An 18,626-nucleotide genomic window follows, 5' to 3' on the forward strand; every position below is an offset into this window, starting at 1 on the left:
AAAAACGTTGCTTTCAATCTGGCTTTTATGCCCCTCCCACATGCCACAGATTGAAGCTAGGTGCTTGAAATTTGATCATGTGCAGATCTTAACAACACCTGCTAATTTATTGATTTGTATAACCTTATGGCTTATCCTTGGTGTTGTAATTTCAGCATTGAGGAATGTATGTTTCCCATAATGTATCATGAGAACAGACATTCATCTTACTATCAGGAGCACTTGTGAGTAAATACATGTACAGTTCTGTCTTGTTTTCTATTCCTTGTAGTTTGTTAGATTATCTTATGACAGCAGGATTGAAGACATCCTTCATCTCATGGTTAAGGAATGGAAAATGCAACTTCCAAAGCTGCTTATTTCTGTACATGGTGGTACACAGAAATTTGACCTTCACCCTCGTATTAAAGATGCATTATCCAAGGGGTTTATTAAAGCTGCAGAGACCACAAGAGCTTGGATATTGACAGGAGGAGTGAATAATGGTAACTGATCAAACAGAATTGCATAATTGTTGGTGTAGTACTATAGTGAATTTTTTCAGTATGCTTTGCTCTGTGAGCAGAGCTAGACTGCCTGGTCATATATCTATAGCTTATTTTTGGTTACAGGGGTCGCCGAACACATTGGTGATGCTTTGAAGAACCACACTTCCCATCTGTTCCATAAGGTGTGCACCATTGGCATAACACCATGGGGCTTAATTGATGGTAGACAGGATCTGATTGGAAGAAATGTAAGCCTAACTCCTTCAACATTTCACACTTTGCTGTATTTCTTATATTTGTAGCTTTCATTGTGCTTTGTGTTCTTCAAGGTTGTTGCTCCATATCAGACATTACTGAACCCTTTGAGCAAACTCCATCTACTAAATAGCCTTCACACTCATTTTATCCTGGTGGATGATGGAACAGTTAGACAACATAGAGCAGACATTCACATACGATGGGAATTAGAAAACAGAATTTCCCTGCAACAGATCCATGCAAGTAAGTTTTCTTCAGAATTTGGAATTTTGAAACTGATTTAACATTGTCTATACTGTTTACTTTTGTGTTACAACTGGTTTAAATAGATTATCCCATGACAAGCACTTATCCACAAGATAGGAGATAAATGTATGATCCATGGGTCCATAGGAAAAAATGCGTATAGCATAACGAAAAATTTAAGTCTTATCTTGTGGTGGTGCCAGCCGTGTTCCCCCTTGGATGCGTCATATAGAGGAAACCGCAGCACTCTCCTGTCTTCAATTCAGTGGAATTTATTTCACCAGCAAAAGAAATGCAACGTTTCGACCGTAAAGGTCTTTCTCAAGCAACATCTTGTTGCTTGAGAAAGACCTTTACGGTCGAAACGTCGCATTTTTTTTGCTGGTGAAATAAATTCCACTGAATTGAGGACAGGAGAGTGCTGCGGTTTCTTCTATATGACTGATCCATGGGTCCAACCACTGGGATCCGCATGATCACTAGAACCTTGTCTAATCTCTGTCAGCCCCATAAACATTGGAGTGGCTGGGTGCATGTGCAGTATGGTCACTGCTCCTTTTAAATACCTCCAGGAATGAGAGCTTGGGATCCCCATTTAAGTGATCAGTATGGTACCAGTGATTGGACCCCCAGCGATCAGACATTTATTTCCTATTGTGTGGATAGGTGATAAATGCTTGTTGTGGAATAACCTGCTGTTACCGTATTTAGCAATACATTACAGAGAAGAATATAGAATGATAAGTAAGATTTAATTTAGGGCTCATGCACTCGAACGTATTTTCTTTCCGTGTCCGTTCTGGTTTTTTTGTGGACCGTATACGGAACCATTCATTTCAATGGGTACGCAAAAAAAAACGGAAGGTACTCCGTATGCATTCCGTTTCCGTATGTCCGTATTTCCGTTCCGCATTACGGACAAGGATAGTACTGTTCTATTAGGGGCCAGCTGTTCCATTCCGCAAAATACGGAATGCACACAGACGTCATCCGTATTTTTTGCGGATCCGCAAAATACATACGGTCGTGTGAACAAGCCCTTAATGAAATGTTTAGAAATTAAGAATTGTAATATATTTTAGGGACTGGCAAGAGAATACCAATTGTGGCTCTAATACTAGAAGGTGGTCCCAACACTATCCTTACAGTCTATGAGTATCTTCAACAGACACCTCCAGTGCCAGTTGTGGTCTGTGAAGGGAGTGGCAGGGCAGCAGACCTCCTGGCATATATGTATAAGCAGACAGAGAGTCAAGGGTAAGAGAATCCATTTGTATCTCTTTATTTCAAATCTTTTGAATTGCCGCATTAATAATATTTTTCTCATTTATTCCTAGAAATCTTTTGGATGGTGTACAATCCGATGTTATAGCCACCATAAAGAAAACATTCAGCCTCAATCAGAGTGAAGCTATCCATATGTTCCACACTTTAATGGCTTGCATGAAGTCAAAGCACCTAGTGAGTTTAATGATCCCTGAATGTCTTTTGTACATTCAGTATTTGCGATGGTTACATACTGTATTATGACTATTATTGGTGATGATTACTTCATAAAAGGATAGAGCATATAGTAGAAACTACACAAAAAAAAATCCACAAATGGCCTAGGATTTTAAACTGAAAAGAGTTTCCATATGTATTAAAAGCATAGGTTTGTGAATGCAAATTCCAGAAAAATATGTATGACATACCGGTACATAAAAAATTATGATTTCTTTATGCTCCTCTTAAATGCATTGTCCAGTTAGGAAATTCCATTTTTAAATATCTTAATACGGAATCATGAATTTATAGAGAGAAGTCCATCAAAGTTGAGAACAGCTACAAAAGAGCATCTCTCAATCTAGAAGTATTTCCCCTGTGGTGTTGCTGTAGGGGCAGTTAAATGGAATGTTTAAGCATAGATTTCTAAAGTTAATCTGTTTTAACCTAGTCCTAACAGCAGCACAATAATGGGGCATTTCCGCCGCTATGTACAAATAGGATAGAGTGAATTTTTAATTAATCAAATTAATTACTAATTAAGTAAAGCACGCTGAGCCTATGTAAGAACATCTAGCCTCTCTCACCTAGTGTTTATTATAAAGAAGTAATGTACTTAGGGTGGGAATCTTGTGCTGCTGTTAGGACTAAGGGAAAACAGTCCCTTAGTCCTGGTCACTATGAATCTGGTCACCTCACTATGAACTGCAAGACTTTCTCCAGAACAGCACCAGCTGAGTGCAGGCATGGGTCTCCTATCCAGGCCAGCAGCCAGCTCAACTGTGTTTAGCTTCCCACATTAGGCAGAGATGGGCCTCTTCAGGATTGAGAGGTTGTGGTCTGCACAGCCTTCCTAAATGGCCTTATTAGTGATTAAAGCATCTTGTTTCAGTATAGGAACATCATATGAGATGTTTCACATCTGAAGGAGTTATATTTTTCCAGAATGACTGCTGTAGAGATCTACTTTTCAAATTAGATAAGGTCCCCATCATTTTATCCAGCTCTGACCCAAAGAGTCTACCTGGCTCATACTCTAACCCAAGATTGTACCTGGAAGGAGTATCCAGCCTGTTCCAGAGAGCAAATTTACTTGGTGTAATCAAGACTACAGACTTGGCCAACCAACTTATCTGTTGGGAGATGGTATCACTGCCAATATCACAGCTGGAGCTTAAAAAGGTTCAATTTCCTTTGAGCTTTGGAGACATTATAAGCCCCTGTAACACCAAAGGTTGGCTGAGTGTAGGCCACTCATTGGAGTGACCCATAGAATGTTGAAGATTTGACCCATCTCAGCAGGTACAACAGAATACCTGGATAATCTGGCTACAGATATATCTCTTTTTTTGAAGGACCCCACCTGACAAGTATTTGTCTGGCCTGAAGCTGTTTAACTTTGTAACTTATTTTGCCATCATAGTGTAGCTTTTTTTCAAAGCATCAACTACTTTGAAGGCACTAGGCCCCGTAGAGGTGAAGAATGGAGCTTAACCGGATGGACATAAACAATTTCTGTTTTTGCTTTCCTTCTCCAGAAATAATATTTTTCTTACTTGTTCTTATTTTTTTTCTTGGGAATGATGCACTGGGGTTGTTTCATCTGGCAACACTTAAAGTTTCCCGACAGCTTTTTGCAGCATCCAAAACGTAGCGTTTGTGCGGTGTTTGGCAGCATCATGAGTGCCTGAAGGGCGGCTGTCAATCAAAGCAGTCCTCAAGCAGGTGACTACATGGTCAGCGCTTTGAAAAACCCCCCTTCCCCCCACTTGGACGGATCTGTAAAGGAAAAATGACTTTACCTCCCAGCATAGGCTCCTTGTGAAGGTTATACACTGCATTTGTCATCTACCAGTGACCTGGCCTATCTTTTTGAAGAATTACTGACTAATTATCAGCTTCCTTAGTTATGTTTTTGGATAGGTGCAATACCTGTATAATCAACTACTGGGAAGCTCTTATAACTTCTTAAACATTTTAACATATGGTAAACATGTTTCTGATTGTCTGCTGCAGATAACTGTATTCCATGCTGGACCAGAAGAACAACAAGATATTGATGTTGCAATCCTTACATCACTGTTAAAAGGTCAGTATTTTACCTCATTTACAGTGCTGTCGTCAGGCTTTATATGCCAATATTTTCTCTATAACCTAATTATTTGCATAAATTGTATACCATGTTCCTAACTAGAGATGAGCGAATTTCTAAAAAATTATATTGGATCGGTTCGCCGAATTTTCAGAAAAGATTTGATCCGAATTTATTTGTGGCGAATCACGTTAAAAAACTGCTATTTCCTGGCTGCAAAGAGACTTTATAGTGGTGTAGAACACTGTGCCTTGCAGTAACACACATAGGGAGTCTGCTGTGGTAGTGAAACAATACTGTGAGTCAGTATGACATGCAGATGACAGGCATTGCTCTTAGAATCACTGCACACTTCACTTATTTGGGCAGTTATGGGGCCAAAACTGACCAAATAACTCAAGTGTGAACTCAGCCTTACAGGTCGATGTTATCGTCAAGAAGAAGCACACTCCTTTTACACCGTCGTTAGCTGATTCCATATAGATGTCTTTTTTTAAATTTTTAAATTTTTTATTATCTGTTATATAGAAGACATATACAAAATCAGACTATCCAAATGTCCATATTACAATAATCAACAATGTACTAACATTTTACCCCAAATACCCCCCCCCCCACACCCATTAGAGAAAGAGAGAGAGAGAGGAGAAAAAAAAAAAAAAAAACTCAAACACCTCGGCCCTAGTTCAACCATTTTTTCCATATTTTGTCGGTCTTTTCAGTTCTATCACTATATCTCTCGGACACCCGTTCCAGTTTAATCCAGTTAACAACTGCTTCTTGCCACTGTCCCACTGTGGGGGGATCTTTATTTACCCATTTCCGAAGTATGAGAAGTCTAGCCTGAAATAGTACTTTACTTAAAACCAGTCGCATCTCTTTGTTTAGTTTAAGATGTTCTGTAGCCCCTAGAATACAAACTGCAGGGTCTTCAAAAACTTGAACACCCAGAAACACTTATGTAATCTCTACAATCTCTTTCCAATACCTAAAAAGTTTAGGACATCTCCAAAAACAATGTATAAGATCCGCCTTCTCACCCTTACATTTTGGGCACTTATCCGAAGTTCTAACCCCCATTTTCTTTAACGCCCAAGGAGATCGATGTAACCTATGAACTATAAAAAACTGGGAGATTTTGTGTGAGGCCCTTTCCGACACCTTAACCCCTTAAGGACTCAGCCCTATTTCACCTTAAGGACTTGGCCATTTTTTGCAAATCTGACCAGTGTCACTTTAAGTGCTGATAACTTTAAAACGCTTTGACTTATCCAGGCCGTTCTGAGATAGTTTTTTCGTCACATATTGTACTTCATGACACTGCTAAAATTGGGTCAAAAAAGTAAATTTTTTTGCATAAAAAAAATACCATATTTACCAAATATTTTGAAAAATTAGCAAATTTCAAAGTTTCAGTTTCTCTACTTCTGTAATACATAGTAATACCCCCAAAAATTGTGATGACTTTACATTCCCCATATGTCTACTTCATGTTTGTAGCATTTTGGGAATGATATTTTATTTTTTGGGGATGTTACAAGGCTTAGAAGTTTAGAAGAAAATCTTGAAATTTTTCTGACATTTTTAGGGACCACTACAGGTCTGAAGTCACTTTGCAAGGCTTACATAATAGAAACCGCACAAAAATGACCCCATTCTATAAACTACACCCCTCAAGGTATTCAAAACTGATTTTACAAACTTCGTTAACCCTTTAGGTGTTGCACAAGAGTTATTGGCAAATGGGGATGAAATTTGAGAATTTCATTTTTTTGCCTAATTTTCCATTTTAACCCATTTTTTCCACTAACAAAGCAAGGGTTAACAGCCAAACAAGACTGTATCTTTATTGCCCTGACTCTGCCGTTTACAGAAACACCCTATATGTGGCCGTAAACTACTGTACGGGCACACAGTAGGGCGTAGAGGGAAAGGTGCGCCGTATGGTTTTTGGAAGCCAGATTTTGCTGGACTGGTTTTTTGACACCATGTCCCATTTGAAGCCCCCTTGATGCACCCCTAGAGTAGAAACTCCATGAAAGTGACCCCATCTAAGAAACTACACCCCTTAAGGTATTCAAAACTGATTTTACAAACTTTGTTAACCCTTTAGGTGTTGCACAAGATTTAATGGAAAATAGAGATACAATTTCAAAATTTCACTTTTTTGGCAGATTTTCCATTTTAATATTTTTTTTCCAGTTACAAAGCAAGGGTTAACAGCCAAACAAAACTCATTATTTATGGCCCTGATTCTGTAGTTTACAGAAACACCCCATATGTGGTCGTAAACCACTGTACGGGCACACGGCAGGGTGCAGAAGGAAAGGAATGCCATATGGTTTTTGGAAGGCAGGTTTTGCTGGACTGTTTTTTTTTGACACCATGTCCCATTTGAAGCCCCCCGAAGCACCCCTAGAGTAGAAACTCCATAAAAGTGACCCCATCTAAGAAACTACACCCCTCAAGGTATTCAAAACTGATTTTACAAACTTTGTTAACCCTTTAGGTGTTGCACAAGATTTAATGGAAAATAGAGATACAATTTCAAAATTTCACTTTTTTGGCAGATTTTCCATTTTAATATTTTTTTTCCAGTTACAAAGCAAGGGTTAACAGCCAAACAAAACTCATTATTTATGGCACTGATTCTGTAGTTTACAGAAACACCCCATATGTGGTCGTAAACCGCTGTACGGGCACACGGCAGGGCGCAGAAGGAAAGGAATGCCATACGGTTTTTGGAAGGCAGATTTTGCTGGACTGTTTTTGTTTACACCATGTCCCATTTGAAGCCCCCCTGATGCACCCCTAGAGTAGAAACTCCAAAAAAGTGACCCCATTTTAGAAACTACGGGATAGGGTGGCAGTTTTGTTGGTACTAGTTTAGGGTACATATGATTTTTGGTTGCTCTATATTACACTTTTTTGTGCGGCAAGGTAACAAGAAAAATAGATTTTTTGGCACGTTTTTTTTTTTGTTATTTACAACATTCATCTGACAGGTTAGATCATGTGGTAATTTTATAGAGCAGGTTGTCACGGACGCGGCGATACCTAATATGTATACAATTTTTTTTATTTATGTAAGTTTTACACAATGATTTCATTTTTAAAACAAAAAAAATGTTTTAGTGTCTCCATAGTCTAAGAGCCATAGTTTTTTCAGTTTTTGGGCGATTATCTTAAGTAGGGTCTCATTTTTTGCGGGATGATATGTCGGTTTGATTGGCACTATTTTGGGGTGCATATGACTTTTTGATCGCTTGCTATTACACTTTTTGTGACGTAAGATGACAAAAAATTGCTTTTTTTACACCGTTTTTATTTTTATTTTTTACGGTGGTCACCTGAGGGGTTAGGTCATGTGATATTTTTATAGAGCCGGTCGATACGAACGCGGCAATACCTAATATGTATACTTTTTTTTTATTTATTTAAGTTTTACACAATGATTTCATTTTTGAAACAAAAAAAATCATGTTTTAGTGTTTCCATAGTCTAAGAGCCATAGTTTTTTCAGTTTTTGGGCGATTATCTTGGGTAGGGTATGATTTTTGCGGGATGAGATGACGGTTTGATTGGTACTATTTTGGCGTACATGCGACTTTTTTGATCACTTTTATTACCTGTTTTGGGAAGTCCTAAAAGTTTTTATTTTTTTATTTTTATGGCGTTCACCGTGCGGGGAAAGTAACATGACCGTTTTATAGATCAGGTCGTTACGGATGCGGCGATACCAAACATGTGTAGGGAATTTTATTTTTTTCATTTTTAATCAGTGATAAATGTGTTTTTTGATTTTTACTTTTTTTTCACTTTTTTTCACTTTTTTTTTGACCCAGACCCACTTGGTTCTTGAAGATCCAATGGGTCTGATGTTTGTATAATACAGTACAGTACAATATATAGTGTACTGTACTGTATTTTACTTACACTTTGTCTGAACAGATCTCTACCTTTAGCACAGATCTGTTCAGCACCATGGACAGCAGGATGCCTGAGACGGCGTCCTGTTGCCATGGGAACCTTCCCCGTCTGCTCAGTACTGGTCAGAACTTCGCAGACGGGGAAGGGTAAGGACGGGGCTGTCGGGGGGCTGTCTGGGGGCTCTCTCCCTCTCCATTGGGGGGCTGCAAAGGCACTGCAGCCCCCCGATGGGAGAGGGAGGGAGCTCCCTCTTACTGTTAACTTTTTCCATACAGCGGTCCGTACGGACCGCGGTATGGAAAGGGTTAAACGGCTGACATCTGCACAGATGTCAGCCGTTTATACCAGGGTGTCATCAATGTGCTGGCACCCTGGTATACCCACTGTACACCAACGAATTTTCAAGAGGAGGCGGGCGGGGGATCGCGATCCCGCCTGCCGCACCGCCCGCCTCCCGCACCGCCCCCACAGCCCCCAACTCCCCCCCCTGCACCACCCACCGGCAAAAAATCATGCAGGGGTGCAAAATCTTCATTTTAGGGACACTAAAGTTTCTGATCAGAAACTGCAGAAATCGCAGCAAACCGCAGGTCTGAATTGACCTGCGGTTTGCGGCGATCGCCGATACGGGGGGGTCACATGACCCCCCCTGGCGTTGTGACAGGATGCCGGCTGAATGATTTCAGCCGGCATCCCGTTCCGATTAACCCCCGCAGCGCCGGAATAACGATTTAAAGTTAGGACGTACCGGTACGCCCTGAGTCCTTAAGGACTCGGGAAATAGGGCGTACTGGTACACCCTGCGTCCTTAAGGGGTTAATATAGCTTCTAAGGGCATCATTCCATTTTTCTTCCGTAAAAGACTGGAGCTCTTTTTCCCATTTTCCTCTGGCAAGTATTGTAATCCGTTCTTTTTTTGCATCCATCAAAATCCCATATCTTTTTGCCGTTGTTCCTCTTTTTTCTCCTCCATTAGTAAATTTATCTATTCTATTTGATTACCAAGGTGCCAAAATCCTTCAGTTTATCTTCCTCAAATACTTGACCTAAATATTTTACACCCTTTTTATCCCAGTCTATATAAGGCCTAATCCTTTGCACTTTAAATTAATATTTTTCCAGATGGGTGTATACTGCAAATACCCTTTAATATCCAATATATTTTTAACTTCCACCCATATGTATTCCATTAAATTCAGTATTCTATTTCCTATAATATTTTTCCCCAGTGTTCCTGACTCCAACACCTCTAAGTGATTCATGTCCCCACTCCACCCCAATTTCATTAATTCCTCCCTCCCGACTATACCATTTAAACTTCCTTTTATCTGACTATATTGTGTTAGTAAATAATAAAAAAAACAATTAGGAACTGCTAATCCACCCTCTCTTACTGGGAGCTGAAGAACTTCTCTCCTTAACCTAGGAATGTCACCTTTCCAAATAAAATCCCCCATTAAACTATCTAATAACCTGAAAATTTTATTCGGCAACCTCATTGGGGCATTTTGTAGAACATACAATATTTTTGTGAGAAAGATCATTTTTTATTAAATTCACCCGACCCTGAATTGACAACGGTAATTTTTTCCAGATATGTATTTTAGTTCTGAGTTCTTTTATTAAAGGGAGTACATTTAACTTTTCATATTCTTCTATATTTCTAGAAATCTGTATACCTAAATATTTAAAACTCTCGTGTTGCTCAAGCACATGCACCCTTGAACGATTCTGTGGTAGCCCCTTCCCTAATAACATCATATGGGATTTCCCCCAATTAATATTTAAACCAGAAATAAAAAAAGTTATCTATTATATCTATTACTCTATTAAACTCATCCCCAGTGTTATGCATAAATAATAAAATATCATCGGCGTACATTAATAATTTTTCATTTCCTTCCCCATATTGAAAACCTTTACACTCCCTATAATTTCTTATCATACATGCCAAAGGTTCTATTGCAATTGAAAATAATAATGGGGAGAGAGGGCATCCCTGCCTGGTGCCCCTATAAAGGGCAAAAGGCAGGGACAAGCTCCCATCCACCATCACCCTAGACCTTGGATTGGAATATATAAGTTGAATCCATCTTATAAATCCCTCCCCAATACCAACCCTTTTTAGAACTGCCCATAAATACTCCCACTTGATACAATCAAATGCCTTTTGGGCATCCAATGAAAGTATGGCTTTCTCACCAATTTCTGTTTTATTAGCTTCGATGTTAAGGTACAGAGTTCTTATATTTGAATATATTGTTCTTCCAGGTATAAAACCTGTCTGATCTTCATGAATTATACCTTTAATCACCTTAGAAAGCCTACCTGCCAAAACCTTTGCCAGAATTTTAACATCCGTATTTAACAGGGATATTGGTCTGTATGAATCGGGATCTAATTGTTCTTTACCCTTTTTTGGAATCAATGTGATAATTGCTTCTTTCATTGAACACCTATTTTTTGGGCCTCACACAGTGTCGCTCTTAATTCTGGTATTAACACCTGCGCGAAGGTCTTATATACAGTACAGACCAAAAGTTTGGACACACCTTCTCATTCAAAGAGTTTTCTTTATTTTCATGACTATGAAAATTGTAGATTCACACTGAAGGCATCAAAACTATGAATTAACACATGTGGAATTATATACATAACAAACAAGTGTGAAACAACTGAAAATATGTCATATTCTAGGTTCTTCAAAGTAGCCACCTTTTGCTTTGATTACTGCTTTGCACACTCTTGGCATTCTCTTGATGAGCTTCAAGAGGTAGTCCCCTGAAATGGTTTTCACTTCACAGGTGTGCCCTGTCAGGTTTAATAAGTGGGATTTCTTGCCTTATAAATGGGGTTGGGACCATCAGTGGCGTTGAGGAGAAGTCAGGTGGATACACAGCTGATAGTCCTACTGAATAGATTGTTAGAATTTGTATTATGGCAAGAAAAAAGCAGCTAAGTAAAGAAAAACGAGTGGCCATCATTACTTTAAGAAATGAAGGTCAGTCAGTCAGTCGAAAAATTGGGAAAACTTTGAAAGTAAGGGCTATTTGACCATGAAGAAGAATGATGGGGTGCTGCGCCAGATGACCTGGCCTCCACAGTCACCGGACCTGAACCCAATCGAGATGGTTTGGGGTGAGCTGGACCGCAGAGTGAAGGCAAAAGGACCAACAAGTGCTAAGCATCTCTGGGAACTCCTTCAAGACTGTTGGAAGACCATTTCAGGGGACTACCTCTTGAAGCTCATAAAGAGAATGCCAAGAGTGTGCAAAGCAGTAATCAAAGCAAAAGGTGGCTACTTTTAAGAACCTAGAATATGACATATTTTCAGTTGTTTCACACTTGTTTGTTATGTATATAATTCCACATGTGTTAATTCATAGTTTTGATGCCTTCATAGTCCTGAAAATAAAGAAAACTCTTTGAATGAGAAGGTGTGTCCAAACTTTTGGTCTGTACTGTATTTCGAAAGAAAGTCCATCACACCCTGGTGACTTTGCTGGTTTCACCATACCCAAAATCTCTTCTATTTCTAAAATAGATATTTCTTTTTCCAGGTATTCCTTTTGGGCTTTAGATATCTCAGTCAGGACAATCTGATCTAGATAATGGTCCAGATCTTTTTTTGTATATTGTACCCTAGACTTATAAAGTTCTTCAAAATAGTCCACGAAAACCTTTTTGATTCCTTCAGGTGTACTAACTATTTCATTCCTATTATCTCTAATCGCCCCTATCCATGATTTCCCTCTCTGATTTTTCACTATACCTGCTAAGATTTTCCCAACCTTTTCTCCCTCTGAGGCTAGCTGGAACCCTTGGAAGAACAATTCCTTCCTAGTTTTATCCATATATTATGTTTTAAACTTTTCATGTTCCTCCTCCTATTTCTTCTTATTATTTCCAGTGGGGTTCATTATACATACTGATCTTGCTTCTTCTAAATTCTTTTCCAATAATTTCCCTTTTTCTTTAGTAATTTTTTTTCCAATAGTTCACCTTTTTAAACAGAGATCCTCTTAAATATGCCTTGGCAGTATCCCAAACTATCAATCTATTAGCAGAGTCATTATTTTCCAAAAATATTTTTTTTTACTCCAGCAATATACTTTCTTTGTCCGGGATAAACGATAACCAGTGAGGATTAAACTTAAACATTGGCAAATTTTGCTTCCTGTTCAAGTCCAACTCCATTACCACGGCACTATGATCAGATAGAGCCATAGGCAAATACTTTATCTTAATCCTATTTTGGGTCATTAAGTTTTTATTTCCCAAAACCATATCTATTCTTGACCACATTTGATGTGATTTAGAGTAACAAGAATACATGGTTTCTTCCGGGTTCAGGTAGCGCCAGACATCAGTCCAGTTAAACTCCAAGGCCAGTTTAAACAAATCTACATTTTGTATTCTTCCCCCTCTGCTAGACATTCTACCCCTGAGTGGATCCATTACAGCATTGTACTCTCCTATCCCAATCATTATACATTCCTGTCTATTCAACATAAATCTATGCAACTCGTACAACACATCTGGCCTGTAGGGTGGAGGGATATATATATTTGCGATTACCATTTTAACCCCTTCTACATTACATTGTAAGAAGAGGCACCTACCATAGTCGTCCGCCTCACATGCAACACACTCAAATTTAATCTTATCATGTACCAAAATTGAAACCCCTCTAGAATAGGTAGTGTATACCGAGTGGTACCCTTCCACTGTCCATCTCTTCTCCAACCACCTTAAGGAATCTTTAACTAAGTGTGTTTCTTGGAGGCAAACGATGGCTGGCAAGAACCTCTTCATCCACTCAAAGATAGCATATCTCTTTATCCTCTCTCGCAAACCTCTCACATTTAACGAGAGAATCTTAATCATCTAGCAGAGGGGGGAGAAAAACACAAACACCAAAAGAGAAAAACAAAAACAAACCTCTCCCTCTCTTCTCCAGAATACCTCCCCCCCCTTCTGAGTAGCTCCCCCTCTGCTAATCAGCAGTCGAGACAGCTCCATTACTCAGCATAATGGCTCCTTAACCCCCCCTACCCCTACCCCCTCAAATACCCATCCTATCTGCCCATTCATTTCCTTTATTAGTGTCTGAAAAAAATTTGACCTTTCCTTTATATTCCACCCTTAGCTTTGCAGGAAAGAGTAAGCTATACTTCAAACCTGCTTCCCTTAATCTCTTTTTTACAGTTATAAACTCCTTCTTGCGTGCATTAGTATCTGCCGAGTAATCTGGAAAAAGTCTTATCTTTACCCCATGTATCTGATATTTTTCAGAGGTTCTAGCATCAGACAGTATTACATCTCGATCCTTAGAGAGTAAACATTTCACCAGCATGTGTCTAGGGTAATCCCCTGGGACCCTCTTTTTCACGGGAACCCTATGTGCTCTTTCAATAGCGAACAGGGGAGAAAGGATACCCTCCTTTATCCATCGCTCCATTAATTCTATACAATTATTCCCTTCTTCCCGTTCTGGAATCCCTACACATCTTATATTTGTTCTTCTCGATCTATCTTCTTGATTTATTAATTTTTGTTCCATCTTAATATTTATCTCTTTTAAAAATGCAACCTCCTTCTCTAATTTCTCAACCGAGTGCTCCAGAGACGGAATCCTTTTTTCCATCTCATGTAATCGCTGTCTTATTTTCTCCAGCTCACCTCGTATTACACTAACATCAGTTTGCACTGCCCCAATCTGTGTCACTATACTCTCCATTATGTTTTCCGTCCTAGAGACGGTGTGAAATATATCCTTCATCATTTTTACATCCATCTCTGCGGCTAGTTCAGGGGTTCCTGGTTCCCCTGTAGTACCCACAGTCCCATTCTCCTGTGTCAGGGTATGTGTCTCTGTATATATAATTTTTTCTTTCTGTAAAGGAGTAGAGACTGGGGAATTGGGAGTCAAGCATTTATTTAGACTATGCTGTTTTTGCCCAGTCTCTAACCCTGTTACTGATCTCCTACTACTAGCACCAGTAGGGCCGCGCTGTTCCTCCTTTTTCTTTGGGGGCATCTTTTGTTTTTTGTGCTTTTCTTTTTCTTTTCTCCTGCTTTCTTCTTTCCCTCCTCTCCTTCCCTTCCCCTTCCTTACTCTTTCCCTTCTCACAACTGTTTCAACTATTACCCAGCAGTTATCTCAAAATTGCAAATTCTCTTATCACCAACATTGAGCCAGATGAGAAAACAAAACTAAAAAAAACAAAACACTGTTTGAAAAATGTTAATAGATTATCAGTGTTAATATATTATCAACAAATAGTCCAACAAATAGTCCAATAAACCAAACCCGTATACTACGGCTTAGTTCCAAAAAGAAAAATAAGTATTATTTGAAACAAAAAAGTATTAGTAAACAAAAGAAAAAAAGTCCAGTTAGCGAATGATTAATACAGTTCCTGCTATCAGCAGGTAATTAAATAAGACGTATCCAGAAACATTTTCTTGATCTGACTATATTTAGTCGAGGAGGGAGAGAGGGGAAACCACATCCGCAATACTTGAGGCAACGAAAAAAGTGCAGGAAGGGGGTTAGAATAGAAAAAGTTAATCCATGGTTAATCCAGAGAGTTGGGAAGGAGTTTGGAGAGATTAGTCCAGCAAAAGAGATTCCAGAGGGGAATTATGGTCAGGGCCAGGCAGGGCTGGGACAAGGTCCACCACCAACAGAGGCTGAGCTGCCCAAGTGCGGGGGGGAAGTGCGCCAAAATGTAGGTTCGTCCCATAAGACGCACCTAGGTTTTAGAGGAGGATAATAGGAAACAATATTTTTCATTCCACCTCAGGTCAGACCAGCCATCAGACCCCCAATGTTAATTAGACCTCAGCTCACAGGAACAGCCCCAATGCCTCAGATCAGACCCTCATGTCAGCCATCAGCCCCCCATGTCATATTTCTCCCCGTCCATGGCACAGACAGACTACAGACACTGTCTCCGGCCCATCATGTAACCCCATCCTCACCCATGTCACATTTGACCCCTCCATTTGATTGCTCTAACACCTAGAGAAAAATAAATAATTTCAAAAACCTGATGTTTCTCCAGATGATCTTATGCTAAAAGTAGTGGTAATAGAGTCTCAAAGGTCTATAGAAGCAGGTACACTATTTTTACAAACCTTTGAGACTCTATTAACAATACTATCAACATCAGGTCATTTAGAGAAACAGCATGTTTATTTAATTATGTTTTTCCTTTAGGTGTTAAAACATAACTTTCATTTGATTGCTGTAACACCTAAAGGAAAAATCTTTTTAAAAACCTGCTGTGTCTCTAGATGACCTTATGTTGACAGTAGTGTTAATAGAGCCTCAAAGGTCTGTAAAAATAGGGTAACTGCTTCTATAGACCTTTCAGACTCTATTACCAGTGCTATCAACATAAGGTCATCTTGAGAAACAGCAGGTTTTTTATTTGTTTTCCTTTAGGTGTTCAAGCAATCAAATAAGTTATGTTTTAACACCTAAAGGAAAAAAATAATTTTAAAAACTTGCTCTTTCTCTAGGTGACCTTATGTTTATAGTAGTGTTAATAGAGTCTCAAGGGTCTATAAAAGCAGTTACCCTATTTTTACAGACCTTTGAGACTCTATTAACACTACTATCAACATAAGGTCATCTAGAGAAACAGCAGGCTTTAAAAAAAATCCCTTTAGGTGTTAGAGTAAATTGCAATCAAATTAACGTTATGTGTTAAGATTAGGGTCAGAAGCAGACAAGCAGGGTTTTGTTTAGCCTCTTGGGTATTAGTTTTTACATTCATAAAGCTCCACATTGAGCCTCCAGCAGCAGACAGATGCCAGGGCACTTCTGTGGTCACCTCACCTGGGCACATGGTCTTTGCTCAGCAGAGTCCTGCCATACATGCTGTGTAGATGCTAGAATGGATTTGTTAGAAGCAGGTCTGTGACGTCACTGGTCACATGCTCCTTCATGGTCACATGATCCACTGTGAGAACGCAGGCTTCCTGTCTTCACAACCTCCTGCTGTGTTCAGTTCCAGAGAGAAGGGGGTGTGAAAGGATGGACCAATGGCAGGGCAGCTAGCTGATACTGGCCAATCAGCAGCCTCCTGCTCCTATCTGTGGCTTAACACAAGCACAGCTTAGAGTGAACACTGGCTGGGGAGGGCGCCCGGCAGCGCTGCGATGCTGGCAAGTAAGTGATTAAAAAAAAAGGTTTGTTTTTCCGCCCACCCCTTTCTCTGTGCAGGGTGCGCCCTAAGGCAGCCGGCCCTGCCTGCGCCCTGAGGCTGGAGCCTCCCCAGCCTCTGTGTCAGCCCGGCCCTGGGGCCAGGACCGTATTATACAAGTGATTATATCTCAATCCACCTGTAAAAAAAAACGCTCCACCGCCATCAATATATCGTCACCCCCTTTTCCTAATTTTCCTCCTTTTCCCTCTTCTCTCACTTTCTTTCAACAAGGAATGTTCAATCCTCTCAAATATATCATATAGTACAGAATGTCCAACTGCCTCCAATTTCCACTCTCCAACTCCTCTACGGCAGTAACACGGCAGTAACACGACCTCTGTACTGTGAGACGTGTCCCCTCTATCCCACAAACACCATCTTCTTCTCTAAGCACATCACACTAGCGATGCACCTTCAGCAGTCAGCAGTCATTGCTCCTGCTCACACGCTGGACTGCACAGAGGAAACAACTTCACACTTCAGGCTCTGGATTCAGCCTCTGCCTCTGCCTTCTCCACACACCGGACCCCCGACACCGACCACGCACCGGCTCCCATAAACACTGAGTGGTGACAATACTAAGACCCTCCGCTCCTCCACTCAAGGGATCTCACCACCCCCAATATCGGCGTGCTCAGCAGACCTCAGTCATCGGCAGTCATCGGCAAGTGCGGCGTCCTCCATCAAACACCTTATGGCAAGCGGCAGCAGCAAATGAGCAGGCAGGGGGGGCGGAGCCTAGCGTCAGACGCTCACATGCCGCCATATAGATGTCTACAGAACCTGTTCTATTAAACGCTTATACAAGTAGAGCCCCCCGACTCCCCGACTGGAGAGGGTGTCAGCAGTAAGTTTGTGTTGACGTCACCGATTATTTTGCCCTTCCTCTGAGCCATCAGAACAATAACCCCCAAAAGACAGATCCTGTCTATTGAGCATCCGCCTTCACTCGGTCAGCATTTGGTCAGTAATCCATCAGTATTGCTAAAGCCAAAAAACAGGAGTGGATCCAAAACAGAGATGACACGTGAATGGAATATTTGCATGTTTTCTGTGTTTTGTACGCACTCCTGCTTTTGGCTACCAAATCATAAGCCAATTCTGATGCAAAATAGCGACCATGTCATACAGGCCTCACAGGTGCTACATAGACAGGATCCGTTGTGCGTCTAATTTTTCCTTCCTTCTGACAGATCAGAAGAAGGGTCAAATAAATGATGTCAACCAGGCCAAAAAGGCAAAATATTGGCTCAGTCATGGAGTGGGGAGGGTGGAAGAACAGCATGAAAAAGTCCACAGAGTGGCCCAATGACAGAGTGGTAAGGTGGCAGCAGCATGAGTAGACCACAGAGTGGCCCAGTGACATAGTGTTGAGGTGGCAGCAGCATGAGGAGACCACAGAGTTGTGGAGTGACAGCAGCATGAGGAGACCAGAGTGGTGAAGTGGCAGCAGCATGAAGAGACCACAGAGTGGCCCAGTGACATAGTGTTGAGGTAGCAGCATGAGAAGACCACAGTGTGGTGAGGTGGCGGCAGCATGAGGAGACCACAGAGTGGCCCAGTGACAGAGTGGGGAGATGGGGGACGACGACAATACCAGTACCAGCTGAAGATGGTGGCTGGCAGTAGGAGCACCTGGCAGCAGGTGTGGCATCAGGCAGGTGGCAGCATCAGAAGAGTAGCTGAAGGTAACCAGAAGAAACAGGTCTCTTTTGTCAAAGTGTTGGTGTGGCACCATGGATGATCTAGTCTTATGCATTAGGCACTGGTGTTTGAAAATCCTGGCTATCCACACATGATTCTTCTTCACAAAGGTCAGTTTCTCCACATTTTGGCTAGAGAGGTGAGTTCTCCTTGAGAAACTATGGCCCCCGTCACACTAAATACCCCCTCTGATGCCACACTGCT

At 40.6% G+C, this 18,626-nt stretch overlaps 1 protein-coding gene across 1 annotated transcript in view; it reads left to right on the forward strand.

Annotated features, from left to right (window-relative positions):
* The first annotated feature begins 304 nt into the window (after positions 1-304).
* Positions 305-18,626, forward strand: part of LOC120986476 (transient receptor potential cation channel subfamily M member 7-like) — a 147,944-nt gene continuing 129,622 nt past the window's right edge. The window contains exons 1-6 of the mRNA XM_040415080.1: positions 305-485; positions 612-736; positions 818-989; positions 2,075-2,249; positions 2,330-2,453; positions 4,494-4,566. Coding sequence (XP_040271014.1) covers positions 320-485; positions 612-736; positions 818-989; positions 2,075-2,249; positions 2,330-2,453; positions 4,494-4,566 — 835 coding nt within the window. The 5' untranslated portion in view covers positions 305-319. The remainder of the gene's footprint in view (positions 486-611; positions 737-817; positions 990-2,074; positions 2,250-2,329; positions 2,454-4,493; positions 4,567-18,626) is intronic.

This window comes from Bufo bufo, chromosome 1, assembly GCF_905171765.1.
Source record: "Bufo bufo chromosome 1, aBufBuf1.1, whole genome shotgun sequence".
Lineage (NCBI taxonomy): Eukaryota > Metazoa > Chordata > Amphibia > Anura > Bufonidae > Bufo > Bufo bufo.